Source organism: Prionailurus bengalensis, chromosome A1, assembly GCF_016509475.1.
Source record: "Prionailurus bengalensis isolate Pbe53 chromosome A1, Fcat_Pben_1.1_paternal_pri, whole genome shotgun sequence".
Taxonomy (NCBI): Eukaryota; Metazoa; Chordata; class Mammalia; order Carnivora; family Felidae; genus Prionailurus; species Prionailurus bengalensis.
In genome coordinates this window covers 106,962,886-106,979,841 of record NC_057343.1, presented here as the reverse complement: position 1 = coordinate 106,979,841, position 16,956 = coordinate 106,962,886, and the positions used below count along the sequence as shown (strand labels likewise).

Genomic DNA, 16,956 nt, shown 5'->3' with positions numbered 1-16,956 from the left:
CTGAAGTGGATCACCTAAGGAGAAGCGATCTAAGCCTGCCCCTCCTGCCCCCGTGCACCTTGCCTACCCACCCCAGCTAATACGCCAGATCCCTAGCATCACAAGCCTGGCAGGGTGCAAGTAGCCCAGACGAGCCACACCACCCCACAGTGAATCCCGCCCCTAGGAGAGGGGAAGAGAAGGCACACACCAGTCGGACTGTGGCCCCAGCGGTGGGCTGGGGGCAGACATCAGGTCTGACTGCGGCCCCGCCCACCAACTCCAGTTATACACCACAGCACAGGGGAAGTGCCCTGCAGGTCCTCACCACGCCAGGGACTATCCAAAATGACCAAGCGGAAGAATTCCCCTCAGAAGAATCTCCAGGAAATAACAACAGCTAATGAGCTGATCAAAAAGGACTTAAATAACATAACAGAAAGTGAATTTAGAATAATAGTCATAAAATTAATCGCTGGGCTTGAAAACAGTATACAGGACAGCAGAGAATCTCTTGCTACAGAGATCAAGGGACTAAGGAACAGTCACGAGGAGCTGAAAAACGCTTTAAACGAAATGCATAACAAAATGGAAACCACCACAGCTCGGCTTGAAGAGGCAGAGGAGAGAATAGGTGAACTAGAAGATAAAGTTATGGAAAAAGAGGAAGCTGAGAAAAAGAGAGATAAAAAAATCCAGGAGTATGAGGGGAAAATTAGAGAACTAAGTGATGCACTAAAGAGAAATAATATACGCATAATTGGTATCCCAGAGGAGGAAGAGAGAGGGAAAGGGGCTGAAGGGGTACTTGAAGAAATCATAGCTGAGAACTTCCCTGAACTGGGGAAGGAAAAAGGCATTGAAATCCAAGAGGCACAGAGAACTCCCTTCAGACGTAACTTGAATCGATCTTCTGCACGACATATCATAGTGAAACTGGCAAAATACAAGGATAAAGAGAAAATTCTGAAAGCAGCAAGGGGTAAACGTGCCCTCACATATAAAGGGAGACCTATAAGACTCGTGACTGATCTCTCTTTTGAAACTTGGCAGGCCAGAAAGAATTGGCACGAGATTTTCAGGGTGCTAGACAGAAAAAATATGCAGCCGAGAATCCTTTATCCAGCAAGTCTGTCATTTAGAATAGAAGGAGAGATAAAGGTCTTCCCAAACAAACAAAAACTGAAGGAATTTGTCACCACTAAACCAGCCCTACAAGAGATCCTAAGGGGGACCCTGTGAGACAAAGTCCCAGAGACATCACTACAAGCATAAAACATACAGACATCACAATGACTCTAAACCCGTATCTTTCTATAATAACACTGAATGTAAATGGATTAAATGCGCCAACCAAAAGACATAGGGTATCAGAATGGATAAAAAAACAAGACCCATCTATTTTCTGTCTACAAGAGACTCATTTTAGACCTGAGGACACCTTTAGATTGAGAGTGAGGGGATGGAGAACTATTTATCATGCTACTGGAAGCCAAAAGAAAGCTGGAGTAGCCATACTTATATCAGACAAACTAGACTTTAAATTAAAGGCTGTAACAAGAGATGAAGAAGGACATTATATAATAGTTACAGGGTCTATCCATCAGGAAGAGCTAACAATTATAAATGTCTATGCGCCGAACACCGGAGCCCCCAAATATATAAAATAATTACTCATAAACATAAGCAACCTTATTGATAAGAATGTGGTAATTGCAGGGGACTTTAACACCCCACTTACAGAAATGGATAGATCATCTAGACACACGGTCAATAAAGAAACAAGGGCCCTGAATGACACATTGGATCAGATGGACTTGACAGATCTATTTAGAACTCTGCATCCCAAAGCAACAGAATATACTTTCTTCTCGAGTGCACATGGAACATTCTCCAAGATAGATCATATACTGGGTCACAAAACAGCCCTTCATAAGTTTACAAGAATTGAAATTATACCATGCTTACTTTCAGACCACAATGCTATGAAGCTTGAAATCAACCACAGAAAAAAGTCTGGAAAACCTCCAAAAGCATGGAGGTTAAAGAACACCCTACTAACGAATGAGTGGGTCAACCAGGCAATTAGAGAAGAAATTAAAAAATATATGGAAACAAACGAAAACGAAAATACAACAATCCAAACGCTTTGGGACGCAGCAAAGGCAGTCCTGAGAGGAAAATACATTGCAATCCAGGCCTATCTCAAGAAACAAGAAAAATCCCAAATACAAACTCTAACAGCACACCTAAAGGAACTAGAAGCAGAACAGCAAAGGCAGCCTAAACCTAGCAGAAGAAGAGAAATAATAAAGATCAGAGCAGAAATAAACAATATAGAATCTAAAAAAACTGTAGAGCAGATCAACGAAACCAAGAGTTGGTTTTTTGAAAAAATAAACAAAATTGACAAACCTCTAGCCAGGCTTCTCAAAAAGAAAAGGGAGATGACCCAAATAGATAAAATCATGAATGAAAATGGAATTATTACAACCAATCCCTCAGAGATACAAACAATTATCAGGGAATACTATGAAAACTTATATGCCAACAAATTGGACAACCTGGAAGAAATGGACAAATTCCTGAACACCCACACGCTTCCAAAACTCAATCAGGAGGAAATAGAAAGCTTGAACAGACCCATAACCAGCGAAGAAATTGAATCGGTTATCAAAAATCTCCCAACAAATAAGAGTCCAGGACCAGATGGCTTCCCAGGGGAGTTCTACCAGACGTTTAAAGCAGAGATAATACCTATCCTTCTCAAGCTATTCCAAGAAATAGAAAGGGAAGGAAAACTTCCAGACTCATTCTATGAAGCCAGTATTACTTTGATTCCTAAACCAGACAGAGACCCAGTAAAAAAAGAGAACTACAGGCCAATATCCCTGATGAATATGGATGCAAAAATTCTCAATAAGATACTAGCAAATCGAATTCAACGGCATATAAAAACAATTATTCACCATGATCAAGTGGGATTCATTCCTGGGATGCAGGGCTGGTTCAACATTCGCAAATCAATCAACGTGATACATCACATTAACAAAAAAAAAGAGAAGAACCATATGATCCTGTCAATCGATGCAGAAAAGGCCTTCGACAAAATCCAGCACCCTTTCTTAATAAAAACCCTTGAGAAAGTCGGGATAGAAGGAACATACTTAAAGATCATAAAAGCCATTTATGAAAAGCCCACAGCTAACATCATCCTCAACGGGGAAAAACTGAGAGCTTTTTCCCTGAGATCAGGAACACGACAAGGATGCCCACTCTCACCGCTGCTGTTTAACATAGTGCTGGAAGTTCTAGCATCAGCAATCAGACAACAAAAGGAAATCAAAGGCATCCAAATTGGCAAAGATGAAGTCAAGCTTTCGCTTTTTGCAGATGACATGATATTATACATGGAAAATCCGATAGACTCCACCAAAAGTCTGCTAGAACTGATACAGGAATTCAGCAAAGTTGCAGGATACAAAATCAATGTACAGAAATCAGTTGCATTCTTATACACTAACAATGAAGCAACAGAAAGACAAATAAAGAAACTGATCCCATTCACAATTGCACCAAGAAGCATAAAATACCTAGGAATAAATCTAACCAAAGATGTAAAGGATCTGTATGCTGAAAATTATAGAAAGCTTATGAAGGAAATTGAAGAAGATTTAAAGAAATGGAAAGACATTCCCTGCTCATGGATTGGAAAAATAAATATTGTCAAAATGTCAATACTACCCAAAGCTATCTACACATTCAATGCAATCCCAATCAAAATTGCACCAGCATTCTTCTCGAAACTAGAACAAGCAATCCTAAAATTCATATGGAACCACAAAAGGCCCCGAATAGCCAAAGGAATTTTGAAGAAGAAGACCAAAGCAGGAGGCATCACAATCCCAGACTTTAGCCTCTACTACAAAGCTGTCATCATCAAGACAGCATGGTATTGGCACCAAAACAGACACATAGACCAATGGAATAGAATAGAAACCCCAGAACTAGACCCACAAACGTATGGCCAACTCATCTTTGACAAAGCAGGAAAGAACATCCAATGGAAAAAAGACAGCCTCTTTAACAAATGGTGCTGGGAGAACTGGACAGCAACATGCAGAAGGTTGAAACTAGACCACTTTCTCACACCATTCACAAAAATAAACTCAAAATGGATAAAGGACCTAAATGTGAGACAGGACACCATCAAAACCTTAGAGGAGAAAGCAGGAAAAGACCTCTCTGACCTCAGCCGTAGCAATCTCTTACTCGACACATCCCCAAAGGCAAGGGAATTAAAAGCAAAAGTGAATTACTGGGACCTTATGAAGATCAAAAGCTTCTGCACAGCAAAGGAAACAACCAACAAAACTAAAAGGCAACCAACGGAATGGGAAAAGATATTCGCAAATGACATATCGGACAAAGGGCTAGTCTCCAAAATCTATAAAGAGCTCACCAAACTCCACACCCGAAAAACAAATAACCCAGTGAAGAAATGGGCAGAAAACATGAATAGACACTTCTCTAAAGAAGACATCCGGATGGCCAACAGGCACATGAAAAGATGTTCAGCGTCGCTCCTTATCAGGGAAATACAAATCAAAACCACACTCAGGTATCACCTCACGCCAGTCAGAGTGGCCAAAATGAACAAATCAGGAGACTATAGATGCTGGAGAGGATGTGGAGAAACGGGAACCCTCTTGCACTGTTGGTGGGAATGCAAATTGGTGCAGCCGCTCTGGAAAGCAGTGTGGAGGTTCCTCAGAAAATTAAAAATAGACCTACCCTATGACCCAGCAATAGCACTGCTAGGAATTTATCCAAGGGATACAGGAGTACTGATGCATAGGGCCACTTGTACCCCAATGTTCATAGCAGCACTCTCAACAATAGCCAAATTATGGAAAGAGCCTAAATGTCCATCAACTGATGAATGGATAAAGAAACTGTGGTTTATATACACAATGGAATATTACGTGGCAATGAGAAAAAATGAAATATGGCCTTTTGTAGCAACGTGGATGGAACTGGAGAGTGTGATGCTAAGTGAAATAAGCCATACAGAGAAAGACAGATACCATATGGTTTCACTCTTATGTGGATCCTGAGAAACTTACCAGGAACCCATGGGGGAGGGGAAGGAAAAAAAAAAAAAGAGGTTAGAGTGGGAGACAGGCAAAGCATAAGAGACTGTTAAAAACTGAGAACTGAGGGTTGATGGAGGGTGGGAGGGAGGGGAGGGTGGGTGATGGGTACTGAGGAGGGCACCTTTTGGGATGAGCACTGGGTGTTGTATGGAAACCAAGTTGTCAATAAATTTCATAAAAAAAAAAAAAGAAAAAAGAAAAAAATACAATTAAAAACTGGGAAGAAAAGCTAATAGACAGTTCTCCAAAATGTACATCAAAATGGTCAGATACCTGAAAAGATATGCAACATCACTAATCACCAGGGAAATGCAAATCAAAACCACAGTGAGATATCACCTCACACGTGTTAGAATGGCTACAGCCAAGAAGACAAGAGACAACAGATTCTGGCAAAGAGGCAGTCAAAAGGGAATATTTATACATTGCTTGTGGAGTGTAAGTTGGACTCAACACTATAAAAAACAATATGGAGGTTCTTCAAAAAATTAAAGAACAGATTTACCATACAGTCCAATTCTACTTCTGGATATATACCCAAAGGAAATCAAAATGTGATTTCAATCAGATAATCTGCTCTCCCATGTTTATCACAGCATTATTCATAATAGTCAAGATAGGGAAACAACCCAAATGCCCATCAATGGATAAAAAAAGATGTGGTCCATATACACAGTGGGATATTATTCAGTCATTAAAAACAAAGCTATTCTCCCATTTGAGACAACATGGATAGACTGGGAGCACATTATGCTACGTGAGATAAGTCAGAAAGAGAAAGACAAGTGCTGTATGATGTCACTTATATATGGGATCTAAAAATGTTAAGCCTACAAAAACCAGAGAGTAAAATGTTGCCAAAGGATGGGTGTGTGTGTGTGTGTGGGGGGGAATAAAAGTGATGGTGTTTAAAGGTACAAACTTTTAAGGAATAGTCAATAAGCTGTAGAAATCTAAGGTATAATACAAGGAATATAACAGTAAAATTGTACTATAATTATGTGATATGCTAAATGTCACTATATAGAGATATTATATAAATGTTTCAAAGTAACACATTATATACTTTAAATTTACAATGCTACACATAGAATTTATTCAATAAAAATAAGTTATAAAATAAAATACACTCCCATGTCTGATGTTCGAATTTTATAGCCAAAATCTCCTACTGCCCACTACATGCTTCTCTAGGTATTCTCTGGCCCCATGTAATGCCCTATGGCTGGTACTTTCTCCTGGACCTCCTACTACTGATCATTTTTACCTGTTTTGGCTCAACCTCTTTGAAATGATACTTGATCTTCCAACTGAGATTTGACTCATGGTGGTATTTCTATCTATCTCCCAACATATATCTCACTGAGACAACAAGCACTACCTATTGCATACAAACTAAACTCCAGTTTGCTCTGGTAGGCCTTCTCTGATTTCATCGTATATTCAATGCTTTGTATAGTAACCAAAATTACTTACACGTTGCACAGTCAACTGGGGTACCATCTTACTAATAGTAGGACATCATTCTTTCCTCTGATTCAACACATTCACTGATAAAAAGCCAACATTTTCGTGGGGTTTTTGGTCACAGCAGCACATAGAGCTATGAACCAGAGGCTTCAATGACTCCTAGACATTTTACCCAGGTGAACCTCAAGTCCACCCTGTTGCCTCACCTGCTTTGACATTTTCTGACAAGCTTTGTGCTCCATGTCTACTAAAATGGAAGATAATTGATCTCATATGCAAAGCTGGCATTGTCGTGCATTTTACCCTAACTCAAATTTACTAATTTTTTTTAAAAAGAAATCTCTCTGGCTCTTCCTGAGAATTTGGCATCTCACACCATAGAAGTTTGTTGTCCTCCTCATGCATGGGGAATCTCTCCAGATTTTCTTGTTAAACCCATTGGGTGAGACTAGCTCCATCTTTGGCTTTTGGTAATTCAACGCCTTTCTCTTCTTCATCCAGAGGATCAAGCATTTATGTGTTTTCTGCTTCCAAGAAGTTCCCACCCATGGTCCTTCAGTCACTATATTCCCTACTTCCCACACTGTTCCTGATTTCATGGCAACCCAGCTTTAAAAGTAGCTTTTTACTTGGGGTTGTGACCAAAAATAAGGATGCTTTATCTAGGTGTTTCCTGTGAGCTTATGTACCTCCTTCAAAGCACACTAGTAAACTAATTAGCCATGTTTCCCTTCCTAATCTGGTTAGCTTTAAGTGATAATGACCTTGTTAATGTATTATAAGCCATCCAAAGTATTCAGTTAGATTTTTTGATAAGAGACAACAATTATGAACTTGTCCGGGAAATGAAAGTGATCAAAACTTGATGGAGGTTAAAGTTGGAAAGAAGGAAAAAAGAAATAGGAGAATAAAGTTTGTTAAAACAGCATTTTAAAGTCCTGCCTTTAAAGAGTTAGAAAGCACATTAACATATTAAAGCCCCCGTGGAGCCCAATGGTGCAGAAACTTTGGTATTTTTGTTATGGTGTTTCTCAAACTTATGTGGTCATAAAGTCCCTTTTCGATTTTTATTTCATTTTTTTAAAGTTGTGAAGGGATATGCTGTACAACAGACATGGAGAAAAGATACCTAATATGGTCTCCAAAGTCCTCTGCTCTCCTAACCTTCTATGAATCCCTAGCATTGGAACTCCTCACATGTCCAGGAGGAGGTCCAGGCATAAAGGTGGGAGGGAAGCTGTGTCCAGTGAGTTGAGGATTAGGAGGATAAAGAAGGGAGAGATGATCCAATTCAGAGGTAGGAATACATAATTTAAGGAATTCTGGGATCGTTTTGGAAAAATGAAAAAATCCATAAGGTCAAGGAAAAGGAGAGACAAAGGACAGAGAGATTGAGATGGTGCTACCCACTGGCTTCCAGGCATAGTGTGGCAGGCAGTGACCTCGTTTTCTTCTTCCCCCTCCTTCTTAGGAACGGTCAAACCAATGGCTCCTCTGTCCAGGCTTAAACAGCTTTCCTAGAGATTCCTGAAGCTACCTAACCAAGCCCAGTGAACAATAAGAGAACTAGATGTTGGCAGATAGAACACATACACTCAAGGCAAAAAGAATGGAATTACAGATGAAAACAACCAAATTTTGGAAAAGCAGAAGGACAGCTGTGTACACAGCAGACCCAAAAAGCTGACATAGGAGATAAACCTTGAGGAAAGCTGATCTGCCCCCAAAGAATCCCAGAAAGGCTCAGAAATTTGATTAGCAGGCACCCTATTGAAATGGAAGATAAATATGGAACTATAAACAAGGAGCTTTATAGAAGTTCTATTTAAGAAACCATGATGTCAATGTTATAGAAAAGGGGATCTATATAATTCTCAACCTTTGTTCATTAAAATATCACATTATCACTTATGTCAAAGAAACATGAATGCCATCAAAACTGAACTCAATCTTTTTCTGACTTGGAGACAGACTGTGTCTGCTCAGATCCAGGAATATATTATTTTGGTGACCTTGGGCAAACAGAACTTGGCAGTGGTAAGAATGGATAGGAAATGTTTAATACCAGCTGACAGGCTTCCTTATAACCTGCCAAAAGGGCTTATGAGAAGATTCTCTCTCCATCATTCACTTTTTCAAAGCCCACTTTCTTTTTTTTTTTTAATATGAAATTTATTGTCAGATTGGTTTCCATACAACACCCAGTGGTCATCCCAACAGATGCCCTCCTCAATACCCATCACCCACCCTCCCCTCCCTCCCACCCCTCATCAACCTTCAGTTTGTTCTCAGTTTTTAAGAGTCTCTTATGCTTTGGCTCCCTCCCTCTCTAACCTTTTTTTCCTTCCCCTCTGCCACGGTCTTCTGTTAAGTTTCTCAGGATCCACATAAGAGTGAAAACATATGGTACCTGTCTTTCTTTGTAGGACTTATTTCACTTAGCGTAACACTCTCCAGTTCCATCCACGTTGCTACAAAAGGCTCTATTTCATTCTTTCTCATTGCCATGTAGTATTCCATTGTGTATATAAACCACAATTTCTTTATCCATTCATCAGTTGATGGACATTTAGGCTCTTTCCATAATTTGTCAAAGCCCACTTTCTATATCACTTCCTAACTTGCATCAACACCTTCTTCATTATCAACATCCTAAGACTTTATTGTGTGAGAATCAAGTGACTTTTATGACATCAAATGGCATACTAATATAAATGATCATATTTATTACCGTTACAGTCACTTAATTCAGCACAAGATTTTGAGTTGCAAAAGCAACGTTTTGTGTTAGAGAGAGATGGCTTTTATAAAAAATATTAATTAAATCTTCAAGGAGGCTCCATATGGTTTTGTCAGACTCTTCGATAGCATTATATTATTAAATCGTGATATCTGTGACCAGTTCTGTACATTGCTCTGCTCTGTTCTTTATAAGAGGACCCCACATTGCTTAGACTTTAAGTTAAAAGGGGATGACATTTGTAGAACACTCCCTGTGTAAGATCATTCACAAACCAATTTTAGAAGAATGTCAATAAATGCTTCTTGATATTTGTTTTACAATTCAAAAATAATACAAAATTATAGCCCCAGATTGCTTTCACTATTCTGGTAGAAATTACGAGATTTACCCTCCGGAAAAGAGAAGCCTCCGGAAACCACGGGAAGAAGAAATACTGAGCAAATAAGGGGAATAAAAAAAGAAAGTCTGCCTTTGCCTTCAGCTCCCTTTCACATTTGACTCGTTTCACCCTTTGAGAATCCTGTCTGAGGAATCTGAATCGTCCACAAGTAACAAACTGAAAGACACTGACAGTCATGAATTCCCTGACAAAATGTCCTTTATGATGAAACCAAACAGTCCATAAATTCCACTCAGGCACACAGAGCCTCTAGTCAGGATTTGTTTTGGGGGGTTTTATGTGTGTTTCTTTGTACGCATTTTCAATATGAAGTGAATATTTAAGGAAATCCTCTAGGACAAAGGACAGAGACCAAAACAAACCAAAAGATAAAAGGATGTTGGCAAAAATAGAGACAAGGTAGAGAGGAGAAATTTTCAAAAAAATTATTGCTAATATTCTGAGAGATACGAGATAATAAATAATAACACAAAAATAACATGGTGGAAAAAAGAGGCATTTTCAGAGAATAGAGGTTTGGAAGATAAATCTCTCAAAAAGTAGATGAAAAGTAAGAGAAGGAAAATGGGATAAAAAGATTAGAAAATTAATAACTCAGTCCAGGAGGACCAATCTTTAAGAAGTTACAGTTTCAAAGACAAAAGAATAAATAAACAAATATAATAGAAGGAGTGCGTGGGCAGAAAGAATAGCAATAAAAAAGGAAAGAGAAGGGGACAGAGAACTTTTTTCTCTTTAATTTCCAAGTACCTAGACTTGTAAGACATGAGTTTCCAGACAGAAAAGGCCTATAAATTTCCCAGCAAAATGGATAAGTAAGACCAGGCCCAGTATAAGTCATCACCTCATTCGGGACCACTGAAGATTCACAGGAGATAATAAAAATCCCCCCCCCCCCAAAGAGAAAAACAACACCAGCTTGGATGTAAAGGCAAAGAAATCAGAAAAGAAATGATGTCTCACTATGTGTCCTGGAAGTCAGAACATGGAGCCATGTCCTCAAACCCTGGCATAGAAATTTTCTTCTAACCTAGAATACTACGTGGCTAAGTAGAAGGGTAGAAAATAAGATATTGCTGGATGTGAGGACTTAACCATTCATCTCCTAAATACTCCTTAGCAGATAGCTACTGGAAGCGGGGCAGTGAACTGAGGAAACTAATTTAGGATCTAGGAACTGGGGGATCAGAAAAAAAAAACCTGAAGGAATTCCCAGGACAATGGTGACAAATAAACCCAGGATGGTCAGAGAGCAAGGGGTTGAGACTGAAATCATAGGGAGGCTCCAGGCAAAAGGTGGCCAAGAACACATGCTTGACAACATACAGACTATGTTTTCAATATCAAAGGTGAGCTCTCTTTTTGACAAAGGGGTGAATATGAGTGATAGGTGTATAGATAACTAAGTAAGCAAGCAAACAAAACAATAATGTTTAAGTCCAGGTTGGGGGGAAATCTTACACAAAAGGAGATAATAGTGTTTACTAAGTTATGATACTGATACCAATCTAGTCAAAATTAATGATGACACATTAGCAGGATGTTGGGGAAAGAAAGTGTCTGCACCAGAGAGAAAGAAATAAATGGAGAGAAAGAGTGGCTGGTGATGGAAGGCAAATCCTCATTTCCATCATGCGAAATCAGTAGATACTTTTCAGTAAGAATCTACTGAATATCCAGTAAGATACCTGTTTTGTTTAGAGAAATGGAGGTGATTCCTAAAAAGAAAGATCTAAAAATACTGAATGCGTTTGGTTTGGGGAAGGAGAAATTGAGGTGGCAGGGGGTGGGGGGGGGGGGGTGGGCATGCAGGGTACTTTTCTCTAAAATTTCTTAAGCTATTAGAATTTTTCATCTCTGTGCTATAACTTTAACACAAATAAGTATCAAATAAAATAAAAATTAGTAGTACTTTTGCTTTCAGCCTGTTGTACAAATGCATTAAACAATCTGGTTTCAATCTTGAAAAACAAAAATTGTTACTAGTGGCTTTGGCATGTTCTCTTTGGGCTGGGGGAGTGGTGAAGATTGTTTGGAAGACCAGTCACTTTCTGTTTTTAGCAAGAAAACAGCCATACAGATAGATTGGTTAAGTACCTTCTGTTGGAAGTTTTTAAAACATATCATTTCTGAAATTTTATTGTCTCTTGTAAAGTCCAAAGTCAGACTAAATGTATGCCGACAATTTGATATGCATTAGCATTTTCCAGTTCATTTATCAAAGCTGTTCTAAATGAAGTTAAAAGCACAGCCTACTTTCCAGTGTAAAAGAGATCATTAGCCTCCAAAGAGTAAATTTAAAAAAGACAGAGAGAGAGAGAGACAGGCACACGCATACACAGAAGAGGAAAGAAAAAGAAAAATGTAAGAAAACTATTTATGCAATAATAGTTTGCTTATATTACTGCCTGTGCCCAGGAAATGAGGAACAGAGTACTTTTAATGTACTTAATTCAAACACGCAATCATCTTCACACTGCAAAAGTGTATTTAGCTTACCATAAAGACCATTCAACTTTTCCTTAGAATCAACTGAGTTTAATATTTTGTTGAATTCTTAGGCAGTTTATTCTTTTTATTTTGGTGTGTTGTTATTTTTACCAAAAAAAAAAAAGTGTGAATGTTTAGTTACTTGATCCTATTTTCTATCTTCTCCAAAACATGCAGGGCTTCCAAGACTTCCTATTTGTCACGTGTTCCGATCACCCTAAGGAAAAACTGGGAGAGCCTGCTATAGGTGCTTAAATTACAGCTATAGCTGGATTGTGTTTAGGATTTAACATGGTACACGAAAATAGAGAAGACCTTTAAAATAGACTAACGGATTTTTGAATCCAGTAAGATAATTAGAAACTACTTCAGCTAATTTCTTCATTTTATGCATCAGGAATCTTAAGGAACAGAGAAGCTACCAGGTATCTTGCCAAAGAGGCTGGCCAAATTTCACACTCCAAGCAACTGGTTTGGGTCAAACTGTTCAGACATTCCAGAGCCCTTCATCGAATCAAGTTTGAAGAAAATCTTTCTAAATGAGAGAGTGGCCAAGTGAACAGGGTAATTTGCCACGTTGTGGTTAGAGCAATTAACTTTTTCATCCAGGTTTGAGGGTTCTAAGATCTAAGAGCCTCAGGACTTCTTGGATGCATGCTTTTTCAGATGTTTGCTGAGTACCCATGGTGACTACGGTTGCTTTGCAAATATGTTGCTTTCTTTTTAATTCTCAAGATGAAAGGGATCATACCTGTTGTTCCAGAGGTAAAGATATAAACGTGAGTAGACCTAAGGCTTGAGGCAACATGGTGGCTGCGTGCCACAGGCTTGTCAGATGCCGTCCTCAGTTTTTCTTTCAGTGAAATCACGCCTCGTGGAACAGAATCACTCATTGACCAAACACTGATACCTTCTGGGATTCTCGGCAGGATTTCTTCTATAGTTCCAAGCAAATCTAAAAACCAAAGGTTTAGGAATAGATAAATAAACCATAAATCTCAAGTGATTAACCTGTGTTTTCTTTTCTCTGTTGAAACAGGGATAAAATGTAAATAGAACACGGACTTCCTTTTCATTAGGATAACTATATGATTCTGATTCAACCGGACCAATTGAAAGGGAAATCTGGTTATCACTTGACTTAATAAATTCAAATAGGCTGATTCAAATTGAACTTCACAGACACGATTATTCAGATTATGGTTTTTTCCAATATTTAAGTGGAACTCTTTTTATATCCTGCTTTAAATCTACACTCAGGATACTAAACATTTTCCGTGAAATACATCTTAGTGGCTCATTATACCCAAAAAAAACCATCTGTCTGTCACTGTTTAATTCTACTATTCTGCAATACATCCAGGAGACTCCCCTGACTCTTCTGGTATCATAAGATCATTATGGTTTAGAGACACTTTCGGAGTCAAAAGTTAAGGAAATTAGAGATGTCCTTTTCTCTGGATCAGGATAATGGAAAGTCGGCTTGGGGTCGCCTGGGTGGCTTAGTTCAGCATCCGACTTCGGCTCAGGTCGTGACCTCATGGTTCACGAGTTCAAGCGCTGCATCATGTTCACTGCTGTCAGCCTGTCAGTGCTGAGTCTACTCTGGATCCTCTGTCCCCCTTTCTCTCTACCCCTCTCTTGTTTGCACTCTCCCTCTCAAAAAAATAAACTTTTTTTTTTCTAAAGTGAAAGTCTTTGAAAGCAAAAGGAGGAAATGAGTGTCTTCCAGAAAAGGTAGTAAGATCCTCAGTTCCCAGCAAGGTGCAACAATGGCAAGTAGGAGCAGGTTGATGACCCCAGCACCCTCCATCAGCAGCAATGGAATCCAAGGCTCAGCTAGAACCAAGGTCAGGTGAAAAGGGAGGCAGGGGAGTAGAAAGAAAATCCTGAAACACTGGTGTCTTCAAGCCTGAAGATCTTGAGAGTCTCATAAGACAAAGAATCTGGGTTGCAATAAAGGTTTCAGAAAGGAGAAAGGGACACCTCTCTCAAGAAGCATCTTCCATACAGATCACAACAAAGCACCTGGAGAGGAGAGGCTATGTTACATTAATTTGGGAGACTGAACTAAATCTTCTTAATTTGGTCATTAATGTAGAAGAAAATGTAATCTGCTCATGGGGAGAGGTGGGTAGAGAAAAGCAAGACAGAAGGTGGGCATGAGTCCCTGAGGAGGAAATACTTATTAAGGTACCCAGCACACTGTTGGATATAAAACAAGGGTTGGGGGGAGGCATCTTGTTCCTGGAGAGTCTTTGCATAAGCCAGTGAAGAGGCCTTCTTTTTTTTTCCAGGGAAGAGACACAGTTATTTACGTATTTTAAACCCTTTTAAAATTTGACACTTCCCTACTTTAATATAGATCTCTAACAGTGAAGTTTGACTTTTACATTCCACAAAGGTGCTCCGATTTTAGTTTGGTATTCCTATAAAGTGTCCTAATTGTCGAAGATATAAGTGATTTCTGAGGGCTACATTATTTATCTTAAAATCTACATTATTGTATTGGAGATATAAAACACTAATACCCCACTACCCTGTAGAGTTAATGTGAGAAATGCCAAAGATTACCAACAACCACCAGAAGCTAGGAAGAGTCAAGGGAAGATTTTTTGCTTAGATCCGTTAGAGGGAACATGGCCCTGCAGACACTTTTATTTTGGACTTCTAGCACCAGAGATGTGAGGGAATAAATTCCTATTGTTTTAAGCAACCTGGTTTGTGATATATTACTTCAGCAGCCCCAGGAAATTAATACACCAAGGTCACAAGCTAGTGAACAGAACTGTTATTCTTTTTTTAAATAATTAATTAATTTTTAAATTTACATCCAAGTTAGTTAGCATATGGTGCAACGATGATTTCAGGAGTACATTCCTTAATGCCACTTACCCATTTAGCCCACCCCCCTCCCACAACGCCTCCAGCAACCTTCTGTTTGTTCTCCATATTTAAGAGTCTCTTCTGTTTTGTCCTCCTCCCTGTTTTTATATCATTTTTACTTCCCTTCCTTTATGTTCATCTGTTTCATACCTTAAATTCCTCATATGAGTGAAGTCATATGATATTTTCTTTCTCTGAGTGACTAATTTTCCTTAGCACAATATCCTCTAGTTCCATCCACGTAGTTGCAAATGGCAAGATGTCATTCTTTTTGATTGCCGACTAATACTCCAATGTGTGTGTGTGTGTGTGTGTGTGTATACCACAAATTCTTTATCCATTCATCCGTCCATGGACATTTGGGCTCTTTTTATACTTTAGCTATTATCGATAGCGCCACTATAAACATTGCAGTGCATGTGCCCCTTTGAAACAGCATGCCCGTATCCCTTGGATAAATACCTAGTAGTGCAATTGCTGGGTCATAAAGTAGTTCTATTTTTAATTTTTTGAGGAACCTCCATACTGTTTTCCAGAGAGGCTGCACCAGTTTGCATTCCCACCAACAGTGCAAAAGAGATCTCTTTCTCATCATCCTCATCAATATCTGTGTTTGCCTGAGTTGTTAATGTGAGCCATTCTGACAGGTATGAGGTGGTATCTCATTGTGGTTTTGATTTGTATTTCCCTGATGATGAGTGATGTGGAGCATTTTTTCAAATGTCTGTTAGCCATCTGGATGTCTTCTTTGGAGAAGTGTCTATTCATGTCTTTTTGCTCATTTCTTCACTGAATTATTTGCTTTTTGGGTGTTGAGTTTGCTAAGTTCTTTATAGATTTTGGATACTAACCCTTTACCTAATACATCATTTGCAAATCTCTTCTCCCATTCAGTTGGTGGCCTTTTAGTTTTTCTGATTGTTTCCTTTGCTGTGCAGAATCGTTTTATCTTGATGAGGTCCCAACAGTTCATTTTTGCTTTTGTTTCCCTTGTCTCTGGAGATGTCTTGAGTAAGAAGTTGCTGCAGCCAGGCTCAAAGAGGTTTTTGCCTGCTTTCTCCTCTGTGATTTTGATGGCTTTCTGTCCTTCATTTAGGGCTTTCTGTCTTACATTTAGGTCCATCCATTTTGATTTACTTTTGTGTATGGTGTAAGAAAGGTTCATTTTTCTGCATATGTCCAGTTTTCCCAGCACCATTTGCTGAAGACACTGTCTTTATTCCATTGAATATTCTTTCCTGCTTTGTCAGAGATTAGTTGGCCATATGTTTGTGGGTCCATTTCTGGGTTTCTTATTCTGTTCCATTGATCGGAGCACCTGTTTTTGTGCCAGTACCATACTGTCTTGGTGATTACAGCTTTGTAACATATCTTCAAGTCCGGAATTGTGATGTCCCCAGCATCAGTTTTCTTTTTCAAGATTGCTTTGGCTATTCAGAGTCTTTTTCAGTTTCATACAAATTTTAGGGTTGTTTGTTCTAGCTCTGTGAAGAATGCTGGTGTTATTTTGATGGGGATTGCACTGAATATGTAGATTGCTTTGGGTAGTATCGACATTTTAACAAAGTTTGTTCTTCCAATCCAGGAGCATGGAATGTTTTTCCATTTCTTTGGGTCTTCAATTTCTTTCATAAGCTTTCTATAGGTTTCAGTGTATAGATTTTTGAACTCTTTGGTTGTGTTTATTCCTAGGTATTTTATGTTTTTTGGTGCAATTGTAAATGGGATCGATTCCTTAATTTCTCTTTCTTTTGATTCATTATTGGTGTATAAGAGTGCAACCGATTTCTGCGCATTCATTTTATACCCTGTGACTTTGCTGAATTCATGGA

The 16,956-nt window shown here is 38.9% G+C and overlaps 1 protein-coding gene across 1 annotated transcript in view; it reads right to left on the bottom strand.

The window, feature by feature from the left end:
* The window catches only part of SLC27A6 (solute carrier family 27 member 6), an 80,868-nt gene that overhangs the window by 48,078 nt on the left and 15,834 nt on the right, over nucleotides 1-16,956 (bottom strand). The window contains exon 2 of the mRNA XM_043586901.1: nucleotides 12,990-13,193. Coding sequence (XP_043442836.1) covers nucleotides 12,990-13,193 — 204 coding nt within the window. The remainder of the gene's footprint in view (nucleotides 1-12,989; nucleotides 13,194-16,956) is intronic.